At 41.8% G+C, this 15867-nt stretch overlaps 1 protein-coding gene across 1 annotated transcript in view; it reads right to left on the reverse strand.

Moving 5' to 3' along the window:
• Positions 1-15666, reverse strand: part of SPTBN5 (spectrin beta, non-erythrocytic 5) — a 99137-nt gene extending 83471 nt beyond the window's left edge. Inside the window, exons 1-11 of the mRNA XM_055715039.1 lie at positions 15518-15666; positions 13024-13191; positions 11638-11757; positions 10695-10852; positions 9611-9839; positions 6159-6790; positions 5028-5166; positions 3387-3619; positions 2796-2949; positions 1699-1899; positions 325-531 (exon numbers count right to left, since the gene is read on the reverse strand). Of these exons, the coding sequence (XP_055571014.1) occupies positions 325-531; positions 1699-1899; positions 2796-2949; positions 3387-3619; positions 5028-5166; positions 6159-6790; positions 9611-9839; positions 10695-10852; positions 11638-11757; positions 13024-13191; positions 15518-15628 (2352 nt within the window). The 5' untranslated portion in view covers positions 15629-15666. The remainder of the gene's footprint in view (positions 1-324; positions 532-1698; positions 1900-2795; positions 2950-3386; positions 3620-5027; positions 5167-6158; positions 6791-9610; positions 9840-10694; positions 10853-11637; positions 11758-13023; positions 13192-15517) is intronic.
• Positions 15667-15867: the final 201 nt, after the last annotated feature.

Here is a 15867-nt window from a genome sequence, read left to right on the forward strand (position 1 = left end):
GTCTGCCTTTCAAAGCTGATTTAAATTAATACTGTTATGCAAATAGAGTGAGAAGGTATTTGTGAGGACTGGTAGAGGGAACTAATGTAGACAAATACATTTCTAGCATTTCACAGAACACTCACTAGGTGAGCTACAACTGGCCAATGAATTTCTTTGTCATCTAAAAATCTGCCTCAATTCTCACTTAAAATTTCTTCTGGATTAAAAACCCCTGCTCTTGTTTAGGTCATTTGGAATATCCTAGTCTGGAAAAATCAAAACATTTTACACATTTCATTTACATGCTTTAGCAAAATGTGACTAAATCCCTCATCCACTTACCGCAGCTGGAGCTTGCCCTGCTGCAATGTCAGCCTGCTCTTTCAGGCGTCTCATCTCAGAGGAGTAGGCTGCGATCTCCTTCTCCAGGCGCAAGTGACGATGCAACAGCGCTTCGGCACTCGACTCATCTTTTCCGTAGTCCTTGCTGGCCAGAAGGGGCTGCCTTTCTCGCAGCCATGAATTTGCTTCATTGATGTCAGCAAAGTACTGAAGGAACACAGGGAAGAAAACACTTGGATTCATCCTGAAAGTATCATATTCAGCTCCTTCCTCTTTTGAACATTATTAATAAGAAGAAACGCTATTAGGTCTATAGCTATAAGGTTATTTCCAGGTATTGTGAAAGCTATGAATAAGGTAGCTTTAAATTCATGATGTATTTCATGATCACATCAAGCACAGGTAATTCACAGAATCACAGTGAGTAAACAGATTCAATAATTGCCTATCTAACTCTTTTAAAAACTAACTAAAACTTTACGGTGCTTAATAGCAGTGGTAAAAAGAACCTACTAAGTATGATGTTGGTAGGCACCACGTAATTCCAACAGATATTTTCTAAAAGTTCTAAGGAATAGTCCGAGAATGAACAATGAACTCAATCTACAAAAAAAATGTTTCTTTTTTTTCCCAGAATTTGCAGACTGCCTGGCTATGGTTGTAAAAAAGCAAAACACGATTGAGATCTAGAATAAAGGTACAACAGAAAAAAAAAAGAAAACCTATTATAGTGAAAGAAAAAGAAGAACTAAAACACCATAATGATGTTAAACTTAAGAGAGAATTTGGACTTTGTCAAGAACAAAGCTGTTAAGTTTGGTCAGGCATCTCATGGGAACAACAGACAGAGCAAAGAACTTTAGGAGAAGGAGAGTAAGTATACCTGAGATAACGTTACGTGATTTATGAAGGCTGCTGTTTGTGAGAGCTTTTTATTTGCAGATGTGTGAATGTTTGTAGGTGCAAAAGTGTAAATCAGAATGGCAGTGGCAAACATTTCCCAGGCTTTGAGAAGTTCATGGTTGACCCAAGTCTTACGGACGTTTTTTTCATTGTTGCTTTTTGGTCGAGGTTTTTTTCATGTTAGAAAAATGTCACACAGCTACCCAGATCCCACCCGCAGAAAAGACTCTGCATTAGCACTACTACGTGAGCTATTTCCATTAACGTTTTTAACTTAGTGCAACTCCCAGCTGCTCCAATCTTCTGCCTGGCTGGTTTGCAGGAGGATTGAGACTCTGCTGCTGGAGATCTTTTTGAAGGTTGACACCTGAAGGCTTCCTGCCACTGTTGCCCTGCACTGTGGGGGCATGGGGCAGATCTGAGCCACATCCATGTCCCCCATACCGTGCACCGCAGCACAGCCCTGCTTACCTGTTTGATGAGAGCAGCTGCTTGCAGGCGGCTTTTGCGATCAGCCACCTCATCTTGGAGCTTCTGCCACAATTTCTGGAGGTTGTCTGTCTGCCTCAGAATGTCCTCCTGGCGTGCAGGGTTCTTCTGGCTCAACTCCCAGCCCCTCCTCATCACATCCGTACACACGGCCCTGTGGGAATTGCACTCCGCTTCCAGAGCCTAGCAGAAGGATGGGAGACATGTCAGCATAACTCACTCCCCCCCAGCTGAGAGCAAAGAGGGGGGCCGATTCTGGGCCTATTCTCTGCTACTGTAATACAGACGCCTCCGAGAGCCTTGTGTCTTATCCATGCCTCTAACTCTTCCCTGAGCCCTGAGATGATTGCCCCTTGGCTCCCCACACAGAAGTTACTGCCCTACTTTTTGCCTTTGATCTGAAGCTTGTTAGGCAGTCTTCTCTGAAGGAGATACTTGTTTGTCATCCACCAATTCAGCTGTCTTACACCTTCCAGAAGCAACAAATACGCAAACATATGCACACAAATGTAGACTAAAAATTACAGAATAGTCTCCTGTTTCAGTTTTGTCACGCAAGTTCTCAAGTCCACAGGTCTCTTCACTTGTTCACAGTGATTCTTTGCTGTAAAAAGGCAGTAGCTCATATAGCTAAACTTTTGGTGTTAGCCCACAGCAAGCTCTTAAGGAAAATGGTAAGGGATTTGCAAGCTCACACAATGTTATCCATCCTGCCTACTGATATCTGTCTTTCCACCATCTCTTTCTTTCCCCACATCTCTCTTGGCCAGGAAATGTGGGTGGAAAAACAAAACCAAGCAACCTTTTTTCCCTCCCATCCAAAGTGAGCTAATATGGAGCCCAGTGTCTTCACTAGAAGCCACACTTCTAGTCCAATAGGAAGCGTATTCCTTCTCTACCTTTTCCTTCCCCTCTTGGGAAAGAATCCCTACCTGATACATTTGTTAAAAATTCCAGACCCTGGTCATGACACTGGAGATAGCAAGTGGTTTGACAGCTTACTTTAAGGGCTGCACTGACTGAACTGAAGGGCATAGATGTTCTAAAGTCTTTCTGTAATGAAAAGCAAAGAAAGATACCTTGTGCTTCTGAATAGAGGCTGTAATCTGGCTGACATCTTTCCCTAGTGTTGTCATTCTTGCTAGCTTACATTTCTCAGAGATCCACAATTCTTCCTCTTTGCAGTCACGGAAGAATTCAAAAAGCTTCAAAGCCTCTTCTAGCTGAGATTTTCTGAAACAAAGAAACAGTATATATACAGTCAGAATTAGGATCCCATGGAGACAATGGTAGTATAACCACAGAAGAATCTAGAAAATCCAAAATTTGAATGCCTTTAATTCCTCTTTGTCATAGATTAATATATTCATGCAAGACAACAAAGAAAACAAAATTACAGTTCCCTCTTCCTCTAGGAGCGGAGGAGAGAACCACATGCTATTCAGACTTCACATAAAGCAAGTCATAGTAAGTGCTGAGAACGACGCTATTCTTCACCTATGAAAGCAAGTGACCTCTTTCAGTTAACCACAATCAAGACACTCAAGTGGTGTTATGTCTTTATAAATGGAGAAATGAAAAATTTCAAATGCTGGGAAGCTGTATCTTCTTGTTAAGGGAATGACTGGTCGTCCTAATCAGGAAGAACGGAGCCAGAAGCAAAGCCCTACCGTGACTTGCTCAGAGCTGTAAGGTTCTGATACAGCTGGCGAAGCATCTGCACTTTTGCATAAAGCACTTCTGGTTTAACTGTGTTGTCCTTGCTGATTTCTGCTGTCCTCTGGGTGATGTGTGTCAGTCGATCATCATAGGAAGAGATCTGTGAGTCAACCAAGTTGTGCTTCTGCAGCAAATCTACTGCTTCCAGGAGCTGCTTCCCACAGTCCTGGGAATTCACTAACACCTGCAAACAAGGCGTGAAACAAAAGGCATTGGCAGAGAGTGCATCCAGGGGCTCAGTACAAAGAAATCAGCTGAAAGGTTCCTGTTGACTCTCATAGCTTCTAAATGTGAAAGAATGATGTCAGCTAGGTAAAGCTGAAAAACTGCCTAATTAGAGGAATCATATTTTTCTTTCAGTTTCACAAGCTAACGGCAATAATGCAGTTTCGATCTACTGCAGTGCAAGTAATGGCCTCTCCGAATAAGCATCTGTTTTCACACTTAAGTTATTGCTATTGATTAAGCACTCAAGGTCTCAGAATTCATGGGCACAAGGAATAGCCCTTTGCTATACACCCACCTGTAGGCAGATTGTTTCAGTGTGTTTGGAGAATTCTAGAATATCCCATGTTACGGTATGTTTTGACTACAATGTTGTTTGAGGAACTTACTTGCCTTTACTATCTAAACAGTGAAAATAAGTACTTCATAGTATTTAATGGCTGATGAAGTTACCAAGTGCTTAAAAGGCTGTCCTCTTTCTAACTGTATCAATGGATACAACTATCAATCCTATTGTAGGACATTATCTTTCCTTATCAATCTTCTGCCATATCCTCAGGCTATCATGGTTCCAACATCACCACCATTAGGTGTTCTTTGCTTACTAACACTAGGACAGAAAGATTTGTAACTTATGGATAGCTCTTTAATTTGAAATTCCAACTTCATATAACATATATATTTCAACTTAGACACAAGGCAACCCAGAGTCATAAGGATTTTTCTGTCCTTAAGTAAGATACAGCAAGACAAAAGGATATATATATATCTCCTGCCATTACAAAATCAATATGAAACCAGTTATTTCCTATGCTAAAGAGAAGTCTTTGCACTCTGATGCTCTGGTAACACCTGGAAATTCTTACTAAAAGCAATCACTGTGCATTTACAGTGGAATTTTTCACTCTCACAAGTTTAGATACCTGAAGGCCAGACATATGCCTGAGCTGGTCCCCACCTGTATAACCACTGGAAGTACTTCCAGAAGGTCTTTCAGAAGAATTATGTGGAATGGGAACAGGAGGCTGTTTTATTCTGTTTTTTGCTTTTACACTTCTAAATTTAGGTGAGATTTCTTCCCATCTTTGTTTTACTACATAACTCTAACCTGTAGTGCACTCCCTGTAATACCATATCTGGCTTTCTGAGTAGGGAAAGCCCCCGCAGCAAAGCCTGGATTTTCTCATGTGGTTACCTGCAATGACGAACTGAAACGCACAGTTAAGCATTCAGGTTAAAATGGTGTATTTTTTCTATAGCTGATAGACTTATCTTTTGTTAGCACCAGGCAGTCCCTGGAACGTAGGGGCTTTTTTAGGGACGCAGACAGCAGTGCAAGCTGTGTGCTGGTGGAGAGGGCTCAGTACCTGCAGCTCTTTCAGCTCCTCCATAATGGCATCGATGTCCCTCAGGAGACCCAGAATTTCCTGCATTGCACCCAGGGAGTGTTGTCGTCTCTGCAGCTGATGCAGAAGATCCTGCCACTGTTTTGAAATGCTGTTTTGCCTACAAAGGAAGGGAGAGAGATGACCAGTTTGGACCAAAGAACTTGGGTGGCACTGGTAGGTTCTCAGTGCTTGTAGCTTTAGGGGATCTAAATGAACACACACAACTCTTGCCACTAGTGCAAGAGGACAGGCCATGATCACAAAACAGGTCAAAGCAATGTTGTTATCTAATTAGTGTGACCACGGAGAGGAATTTTGATTAGCACATCAACTGTCATTGCCTTTTTTTGATTTAGACTTTTTTTTTTTTTTTTATGGATCCTCATACCTGAGAACCTACATTGCTTTCATTTGACACAATGGAAAGGCTTAGAAAAAAAGAAGTGGTCTTCAAATGGCTGCTGAAAGTAAAAAATTAATCTAAACCATATCATGAGTCACAATCCGATCTCATAAAGAGTCTGGTTTACTCTTTTATAGACTAATTTTCTTAGTTTTCCCACAAGTTTCTGATTTTGTCTGAAACTGGAAAAGCACTGAAATACCCCAAGAGAAGTTATTTGTATGGCATTCTTAGCCATTCCCAAATCAGGCTATATCCATAATCACAGAAGTTATAATTTCTCAAGATTTGCTCCAAACTGGAGTCAATCCATGTTGTGCCTTCTGTAGCTCCCCAAACTACACACTGGGAGGGGGAGGGGAGTGTTGATTTGAAAAAAAAAAGTATGTATCCCTCTAAGCATTTTTTATGGAAGATAGAATTTTTGGCAGAACAAGCATTTTCATATATAATGAAAATACCTTAAAATTACTTTTCACCAGAAATCAGCCTGGGGGTTTGATCAGTCAAGAAAAAAAAATTTATAGCTTTAAAGAAGATGAAGCATTTGTCTTATCTGCTGAAACTGTTCACAGGTAGAAGATATTTCTGCCAGTTCTACTCACAAGGAGCAGAGCTACAATTCATAGCTACAATTCATTTCCTTCTACCACAGCACAGACTTTGAACTCAGCCTCCACTACAACAGTCTCATAACTGTCACTCACTTCTCCACGATTTGATCTTTGCCATGATAGTTCTCCTGGCTGATGACTGCGGCCATCTCATCCAGAGCTGTGAAGCGCTCCCTCCTGGGGAGCACATCTGCCACAATGGCTTCCAGCTTCTTACTAGCAGCCTCCATCCTGTCCGCACTCTCTGGCCAGAAGTCCTGCTTCCCTATCACTTTCCTCATGTCTTCCAGGTAGGACTCACGCAGGGCTGCCTTCTTCAAAAACCTCTGGGCTAGCTGTTCCAGCCTTTCTAGCCTCAGCATCTCCTCCTGTAGTGCTTTTCCCCGGTTGTGCTCTGCCTTTTCCAGCATAATCCAGTGTTTTTCCACATCCTGCAGCATCCTCCCCTCTGGGGGCAAGTATGGCCGTTGGTTGTTGGCTCTCTGCTTGGTCCTGATGTTGAAGAGATGAGCTTCAATCATGCCCTTCTCTTGATATTTGGGGGGTTTCTCCACAGTGCGGAAGGTCTTGAAGTTGGCCATGAGCAGCCACATTCCCTGAAGAGAGTTGGGGAAGTGACGGTCATCCAGTTCTGTCACCTTGTGTTTAATCCATTTCAGAAGGTCAGAGACCATCTGCTCATATAGAAGCTTCAAGTCATCTATCTCCTTCAGGAAGAACATGACCTGTGATGGGAATATGAAGTTACAAGCCACATAAGAAGCAGAATGAAGAAGGTGGGTGAACAGAAAACAACATCTTAATAAACCAAGCTTAGGATTCAAATAGTTGAATGTGTGTCCAGAAAACAGTATATGACAAGCAGGTTGCCACAGTTATCACATTTTTATACCAATGTGATGACAGCAGTCACATCTGAGGCCAGGTGGAATCCTAGAATAACCTTCCATAAACCACAGATAAATATTATTTAATGTCTCTTTTCAGTTTTTATTTAAGAAAAGGTTAATTTTGGAATAAACAGCATGCATATGAAGACCGTCAGCAGTTCCTACGTGGGCTGACTAGAAAGCAAGAATCCCAGATTGAGGGTTTAGATTTTTTAATTCACAATGGAAAAAACAGATGTTTTTTTTCCACTCATTCCTAAAACCAAAACAACTCTATCCCATCCAATGTGCAATGACACCCTCTTAGCTTCACCACCTTAGGCTATTAGGAAACCATCTGACAAGATCCTGGTTCTCTCACATGCCCAGAGCAGACTGTGAGAAGGGGCTGTTTGACCAGTCTCTTCTGCTGGAATTGTTTCTCTTTATATATGTTATTAGAGCACGTCTTGTAGTCAGACAGGGGGGTTGTAAGGATGTTAACTCTCAATACTAATTTTCCAAGTCCAAGACATTTATCTGTTTCATTTGCGGTCTGGCCTGCCTTTATTTCAAGTTCAGGTAAACGCTGGAACAAACATTTAGGATGAAATCCATAATGAAATAAAAAGTGTTAGAATGAAATCATCCTTCCTCCCCGTTTCACACTTTTCCCCATCTTTGTCTTCTTACTTTGTGTTGCATTTGTTCCTCGCCCTTAAGGTAGCAGCCCTCCTGCAGCCCGCAGGTGTAAGGCTGAGCAAGGCTGCCTGCTCCCGGCGCTCCCGCTTGCTCCAGCCAGGCGGATTAGCAAGGGAGGGGGCACCCAGCAATGGCCCGCGCCGCGGGCGGTGGTCTGCTCTTACCTACAGAAAGCGCACTGGGCAATCCGTAAGGGTCACAGTGTGGGAAGAGGAGTAAAACAGCACCAACCTTTAGTGCAGGAAAAGCAGCCCATGACACCAGGGCTCCCTTCTGTATTTTCTGCCATCGTACCCAGTTCTTGCTGAAAGATCCTAGCAAATGCATGGTCACTTCAGACGGGAGGGGGAAAGGAGATTTACCTCTACGAGCTGATTCTCTCTGCCATCCTGGTCACACACTTAGTCTGAACTCAGAGGCTTCCCTGACAGATTCAGGCTTCCCTGCCCAATCCTATTACTAAATTCAGAGCTGTCTATTTGAGGGGACTAAGGATATGAAGAGATTAACACCTGTTTCGCTCTCCCTCTGAATGTTTGCATGTGTCAGAAGGGCAGGAAGACAGGAATGTAGTATTAGAGACAGGCTAAAAATAGGGAAGGATGCACAGAGAAAAAGAAGCCGGTAAGTGGAAAGAGAGAGAGACAAGAAGGAATAAATACAAAATGGAAGTCAGTGGAGCACAGCAAGAACTGAAAAAGGACAGACTAAGATATGCTTTTTCTGTTTTTTCCCATAATACTAAAGTTATGGCCTGTTTGATCTTCATAGTTCCTTTAACTCATACTTGGTTACTCAAGGACTTTTTCAGGTTTATCAGAAGAAAAATAATGTCTCCTGGACAAAATCCAGAGACTGACGTGTAGACCGCTCAAATGCTGCTGCCCACTCTCCTCACTGATGCCCAGTCTTTGGCTGAATCCCAAGTCCTGCTCTGATCTAAAGCTTCTCTTCAGAGAACATCACTGTTAACCGATACAGGTTTCGGGATCATCTTGTTGTTGTCCCAGACCACTTTGCTAGCTGAGCAAACCCTGCTTTGCAAAAGCTTTTCACCTTATCACCACCAGAGAAGTCTTAGTTTGAATTTTTGTGCCTCCCATTAAGCAATACATTCCCCCTCTCAACTGCACAGGCAGTTCCCTGACTCCAGATGCTCATGTAGGACCCATCCTGAGTGTGTAGGTTTTCTGCAGGCTATTTTTTTTTGTATTTTTGACAATTATTTTGACAGATTAATTTGAGAATAATTTTGACAGATTATTCTGAAGGTTCTGAAGGCGGAAAAGAAATTATCTCTAAGGAAAGTGGCCTTCTTTGGAACAGCTACAAAACTCCTATAGTTTTCCATCAACAGGATGCAAGTAGTTTTTTGTATAACTCATGATTATATATGAGACAAAATGTATGTAGATTTTTTTTTTACCTTTGGGGTTTTTTTCCCCCTAGGAGTGTTTCCCCTTCTTTTACACTCCCTCATTTTTCATGTCTTTCCCCACCCCGCACCCCCCTATTTTGTACCTGACTAAGGAGTTAGAAGGAAAGGAGGACAACTTTCACAGGAATTAAAAATCCAAAATAGTCCCATAGAATAAGGGATCATCTTTCCTATTAAATCAGAAAATTGTTGACTAGGTCTACTTTTGCCTAGCAGTAATCCTCCCAAGATTACTGAGCTCTGTATACCTAAGCTGCCTTGAAGCCATATCAGTTCTCAAACAGAAACTGAGGTCAAAAAAGGATTCATTTTCAGTGAGACAAATGCAATCCCCTTTAGAGATCAGAGAGTCTACAGACACTTCTTAAGATTCAAGAGATGATAAAAGGTCTTTCAAATGGCTGTGCCATTTGATTCATTTGATGTCCATTTGCAAATGACAGTGAAGTTGAGTTGGCACAAAAAAACCCCATTTCCAACATAAATTTAGCTGTACATATTTAACTTTTAAGTTCTGAACACAGCAATGCACTTACTTTGGTAAGTCGCTTTTGTATTGTCTGGCCTTGTTTCAGTCTGGAGAAGTAGTGGTAATAGAGTGACACATAAGTCATGATGGATCTCTCATCTGGGTAGGGTACTGCCACATCCTCAGCATCCAGCAGTTTGCTGATTCCTAGTTCTTTCTCAGCAACATTGAAGGCATTGTTCAGGTTTTTGATGGGCTGGTCCTGCCGCAGTGAGCTATAGTGAATGAGATCAGGCCTGGGCAAGGAGAAGAACGGGGCACGGAGGGGAAGAAAGATTTATGTTTGCCATAAATTCTTCCAGATCATAAACTGTTTATTAGACTAAGGAATGTGACAGCAATGCTGAAATTACGCTGCCTGACCCTGAGCTTCATTCAAGAGCATTGCTCCTTGCCTCCATAACAGGAAGAAAATTGTCCCTTATAAAACTGGATGTACCACTCCCAGCAAATCTCTGCCCTTCACTTATTTCTCCTCTTCACTGGTGGGTGAAGACCAAAGCCCACTAGACAGGCAACTCTGGAAAAGGACTCCCAGCTGGGGAAGTTGCAGGATTCCCCTGTGGTATCCTGCCAGAAGATGTAGCAGAACTGTTCATTGGAGAAGAAATGTTCGAGGTTCTCCCAGGAGGTTTCTCTTTCCTGCCTTGGGCTGTTTTCTTCACACTTTTTCAAAGGTCCGGAGAAGGGAGAAAGAAAAGAGACCGAGAGGTTGTTTACTCTGTAACAACTGAACCAGAAGGTATCTGTGCCCACAAAGGTCACACAATAAAACCAGTCTCCAAAATACCTTTTTCAAAAGGGCAACAGGAACACGACTGAGGGGCTACAACCAAATAACGGGCAGTGTTGTTCAGATGTGTGAAATTTGATTTGACACCCAACTAAAGGAACTACCAAGCAGGAGCTTTTGGCCCTTCCTTCCTCAGACAGAAAATATTCATTTAAGAAAGGAGAGTCTTCAGTGAAAAAGGGAAAAGAGACAATTTGACAGTTTCTTGACAAGTACTTGTAACTCAGACCCGGGAACAACTTGTGCCGGAGCTAGAAACAGCAATGGGCACCTCCTGAACTGATCCATCAGATCTTACCTGTGAGCATGTATGAGTGCATTGAAGGCCAGTCCATCACTCCAGCTCTTGGAGAAGTCCTTCACATTCACATTGGAATAGCTGGCAGTTTTATGCTGACACCAGAGTAGTAAGGCTTCATTGGCAAACAGAACGTCAGCTCTGCCTCCAAATTCTTCCTGTGAAAAGAGCAGGAAAAAGAAAAATCAGTGTGAACTATACACAGAAGTAGCATCAGCAGGTTTAAGCTTATGTTCCCAAAGATCACTTTGTATTACTCCTGTCCTAGTCACAAATCCCCTCAAAGTCATGACTTGCAGACTGTATCTGCCATTGAGGTAGAATGATTTAACATACAAGTAGAAGTTTTCTACTAAAGTAAAAGTGAATTGAAGGTGTTAAAAAGTTTGAAAATGTTTCTCTTCTGTAAGGTTTGTAGAAATCACATGGAAAGCAAAGCTCAGTTTATTTGCTTCCTTTAGCCAGGAACTAGAACTCAGAAACAAAATATAATGTATCCAGGTCTAATGTTAGAAATTAACAACTGTGATTTCATAATACCTTCATAGGACCTTATTTTTGCTGTACTTAGAGTACCTGTTAAATTATTTTAGAAAGTATACTTTTCTTCAGAGAAAGAGCAAAGGAGCAGCATGCAGTTCAAATCTAGAGAGAATTGTCAGAGAAATTTTTCCGGATTCAAAAGCCAGTAAAAAGTTTGTGGAAGAGAGTGAGGAATATGACTATCCTATCTATCTCAAATCTACAGTTTTCTGTCTCTGAGAAAGCATAAAACAAATTCAATTGCTTTTAGAAATTGCTGGTTGAATAACCAGGTAATGTTGTAAGATCTGCATGGTCAAAACGGTTGGGAAACATCATCAAAATGGCCCTTGCTGGCCTGAAACTCTACGAAGTCTCTGAAATACACTGATCAGGCAAAAAGACAAAGATACTGTTTCACCTTATCAAGTTTGATAGACGAAATCTGAAATCGAAGTATAATGATCCAGATAAGTCCCAGGATTAAGGTTCTGTCGCCATCTACAATGTTCTCAGGACCAATAACTTTTACTTGCACCTGCTAATAAAGCAGTATCTGTTCAGCACAGAAGTACTCACGTCCAGCTAGCTAAATGAGACATCTACGTAACAAGCTGTCATTGAAGAGTGTGTTCAGGCTGTTTTCTTAAGGAAACAGGTTTTATGTGATCTTTTCATTTGTCTATATACCTGCGAGCGCCCATGTTCACACCTTAGCTCTCACGTGCACCCAGGGTGAGTTTCAGCAAAAGCCTGACAAACAGGTGATGGTATCAAAGACTGAAAGTTCCTATAAGGGTTTTGAAAACTGGTGGCTAAGGAGAGGAAAGAAATGCAATTTCAGGAGTGACGGCAGGGCAAACCCAGAGACCATCTCCTCTGTCTGGTCTCCAGTCAGCTGGTCAGTACGTAGCTCCTGGGCTCACCAAACAGTACAAGCATCTCACTAAAGAAGCCACGGCTGCCTTCTCCACTATTACTTGAGCAGCAAGCAGGGTTGTAGTTTATGCCAACAAGGCGTTACTTCTTCAAGAAGTCCAAGCATGCTATATGGCTCCTGCTGTCTGCACGATCCCTTTCTGCAGGCTGGACCTGGACTCACGGGACGAGTGATGCTTGGCTGGTCCAGCTGGCAGAGCCTGGATGTGCGCATGCCACTGGGCCTTACACAGTGCGTACCCTTAGCAGGCAGGTGTTAGCTGCAGTCCCCTGCTCCATTGCATCTGTTTTGTAATTAGCAAAAATCCAGGCATTATATACTTTCCTATATCTCTGCTATGAAACCACGCTGCTTCTTTGGAATTCATACCACAGAGTTGTGTGATGATTTTCCAGAAAGGTCTACAATAAATTGCTCAGAAAAGAAAAAAACAAAACCATACTAACATGTGGCTGAAATAGGGATGCAAAACTGGAATAAATAAAACCACTGCAATGACTTCCTGAAACTGTTAGAATCAGAGCTCTAAACAAATCTCCATTTGTATACCAGGTAGTTTCATCTTTGCTTAATGAAATTTGCTGTCCCCCAAATTCTGGGAAAACAACATCTAGAAAGACACAGAAATGCCGTACATCTTCATTTAGGTATGACTTTTTGTGGGGGAACATTATCTATTTCTAAGTTGTTACTCAAATATCAAAGAAATTCAAATCTGATTACTTTTTCTCTTCTTTCAATAAAAACCTTGGCCTGTCTTCAAAGAATATCTTCTTGCACATTAGAGCAGGGAATTATAATGGACGTAATGCTATAATTGGTAACATACATAAGCTGTTGTGATGTCTAATATCAATATTAACTTACCTTGGATTTCAGAAATGTGATGGCTTTGCTGTTGTTCTCCAGAAAATGCACTCTCATCTTTCCCCGGTTTGGTCTGGGCAAAGCTTCTCCAGAGAGCAGCTCCAGGAGTTGCATGAGAGAGATGCCATCCTTCAAGTCTGTGTAAATATCTACTATCTCAACATTTATCTGCAAAGACCAGTCAGACAATACCGACTGAACATCTGGCCCACAGAACCTTCTACTGCTAGTACCAAACAAACGCCTTCCTGGTGTTTCACCGAGTCTTCTGTATGTCAGTGCACATACGTGAAAAGTGGTGAATCTTAATTCACAGAAAATGGATTTACAGGAGGACTGACATTATTTATGAAAGCAGGCTGAAGTGAAAAAAAAAACAACCTCAGAACTGAGCAAATAAAAAGTAGGAGATTTTGAAAAATAAAAAATAATTCCGCATTTCCAAAATCAAACATTTTAGAAGTGCTGACATTTTTTATTTCAATTCAAATGAATCTTTCCAACATTTTATTCTGAGCAATGCATTTCGTATAAAAATTGAGCTGGTAATACCATTTAGTAGCACGGTTTTTACTCCACAGTCTCAATGAAGCCTGTTACACCCAGCTGAGACCTGCACTACCACCCATCTCCGTATTTTTTAGGTAGTCTCCAACAAAGCAAAAGATTAAGATCTCTTACAAAAATGTACTTCGTTGCTGCAGTAGTGAGGTCACCCGTGCTTAGGTGGTAGAACATGACGCGGTGTGTATGGAGCTAACAAGAACTCGACTTGGGTGTTTCCTTTTGGCCTTAAGCCACTAGCCATCAAGAAGTGACGATAAAACCACGCCACACATCCAACAATAATTTACTGTGATTCTGAAATCACGGCAAATAATCTTTTTGTCTTCAGAAAAAAAAAAACAACCCAAACAAAACCCCCCTGAAGTAGTAGCTTTTCCAGTTCAGAGAATAGTTACATGTAGGGGGACAAATGGACAAGTAGCAGACATGTGCTTTTTAATTTTTGACCAATTATTAATCAGTTTAACAGATCTTTTCTCCAGAGAAAGAAGAAAACACTGAAAGTGTAAAAGCAACTCAGAGAGACTTTAAGTCTGTACAGTGTGTGAAACAAGAATTTACAGCTTTCCCTGACCAATTATGTCCATGAAAAACTCCCTGTTTAGTTGCCAACTTAATTTCTTTTTGCATATTAAATACACTATAGGCAGAATTTTATGTTTATTACCAAAAAAAAAAAAGAAAAAAGAAAAAAGATGGTTTAAGCTGTTATATTCTGTGACACTTATATAAATGAAGAATAATTCCATTTAAATTTGTAAAGAAACAGTCTTCCTATACCTGCTTTATACCAAACCCAGCAGCAGTTTTAATAGCTTTGCTGCGCCACCCTTCTCATAAAGATACCAGTCACAGGTTGCTTAGTAAGTTCGAACCAATAGTATCCTTCATGCTAGACGTGAAGCAGTCAGCAGAGCGCCAGAGACCACCGCAGTGCCCTGTAGGGTGATCGGTCACGTTATGCGGGCTGGACTGCTGGAGGAGGCGGTGGGAGCCCCAGCAGGCTGTCCGGCTGCGCCGCGCCTCACCGCCTGCGGCTGGGATGCTCTGGTGGGCTTTTCCCCCACGCTTTTATGATACATGAACAAGAAGTGGGCAGGAAGCCAAGACTGACACATTACTCTTTGAACTTTAAGGAGTTTTTAAGATGAGAAAGTAGATATATTTACCTGTAGCTAAACAGAAATAGCGTTCTACACCATAAACCCCAAACTTTCTGCAGGTGGCACAACGAGAATTTGCAGCTCTCTCATGGTAAGAAAAATAAGTTCAGAAGTTTGTTGTGCTCTGAGGCTGCCTTCGTGCCAATCACCAACTCAAAACATTGGAAACACGGCGCCTAGCACCGAAACATCACTGAAGAGCGGGGAGCTGGAGCAGAACCAGGAGGCCTGGTCCTGCCTGGCATCACCAAGGTCCATTTCCATCACCATGAACTACTGAGACTGGAAATGAACTGGTCAGTACTTGTGTGGGAGTATGTCTGAAACTGTTAGACTTCAGGCAACTTTTTCAAAGCCACTGAGCAGCAGCTCAAGCTGGACTGATCAGGCAAAGCAGAAAGTCTTAACTTTTGGCCAGGCAATTAGGAACTGAGCATGGTTTGGGGAAATTCAGACATTTGCAGACACCTTACTTACAGGAAAAAGAAGGGCAAATAAAGACCTTCCTCTGAGATGATCACCAAGATATAGATCACGATATGACAAGGTCATACAGTCTAACAAGGTGAATCCCGATCTCAGGGAAGACATGGAGACGGATGTGAGGTAAAAGATACAGCTGGAGCACTCTGGTTAATCAAAGCTTTCCTCGCTTGCATATATGCAGGAAAAATACGTAAAAAATAAAATAAAAAAATACAGTTGGTGAAATCAATAAAACAAAAAGCAGAAAAAAAAATCCCCATATTGAAGGAGCTACCTACATTATTCCTGAAGAAGATGTTGTTCATCCAGTTGGTGAAGGTCTTCTTTTGCATGGACATACGCTGCTCCTGCAGCTTTTTGATATGGTCTTTTTCATATTCGGTACCCATGGTCACTTAGGAAGTCAGAAACTCCAGTGAGGTGCTCAAGGCTGAGGAGACAATAACATTTGTTTCCCCAGTACCTGCAGGGAACCCAGCCTCAATGGGTACGAGATCCAATACCACACCCAGCACAACACCTTAATGTCCTTTTGCTTGTACTTTGCACTCTCATTTCACTCAACTTTATTTTTAACTTACTTGACTTCTCCCTTTTAAAATGCATCTCTAGTTTCAGGATGAAAGTG

Source organism: Falco cherrug, chromosome 7 (assembly GCF_023634085.1).
Source record: "Falco cherrug isolate bFalChe1 chromosome 7, bFalChe1.pri, whole genome shotgun sequence".
Taxonomy (NCBI): domain Eukaryota; kingdom Metazoa; phylum Chordata; class Aves; order Falconiformes; family Falconidae; genus Falco; species Falco cherrug.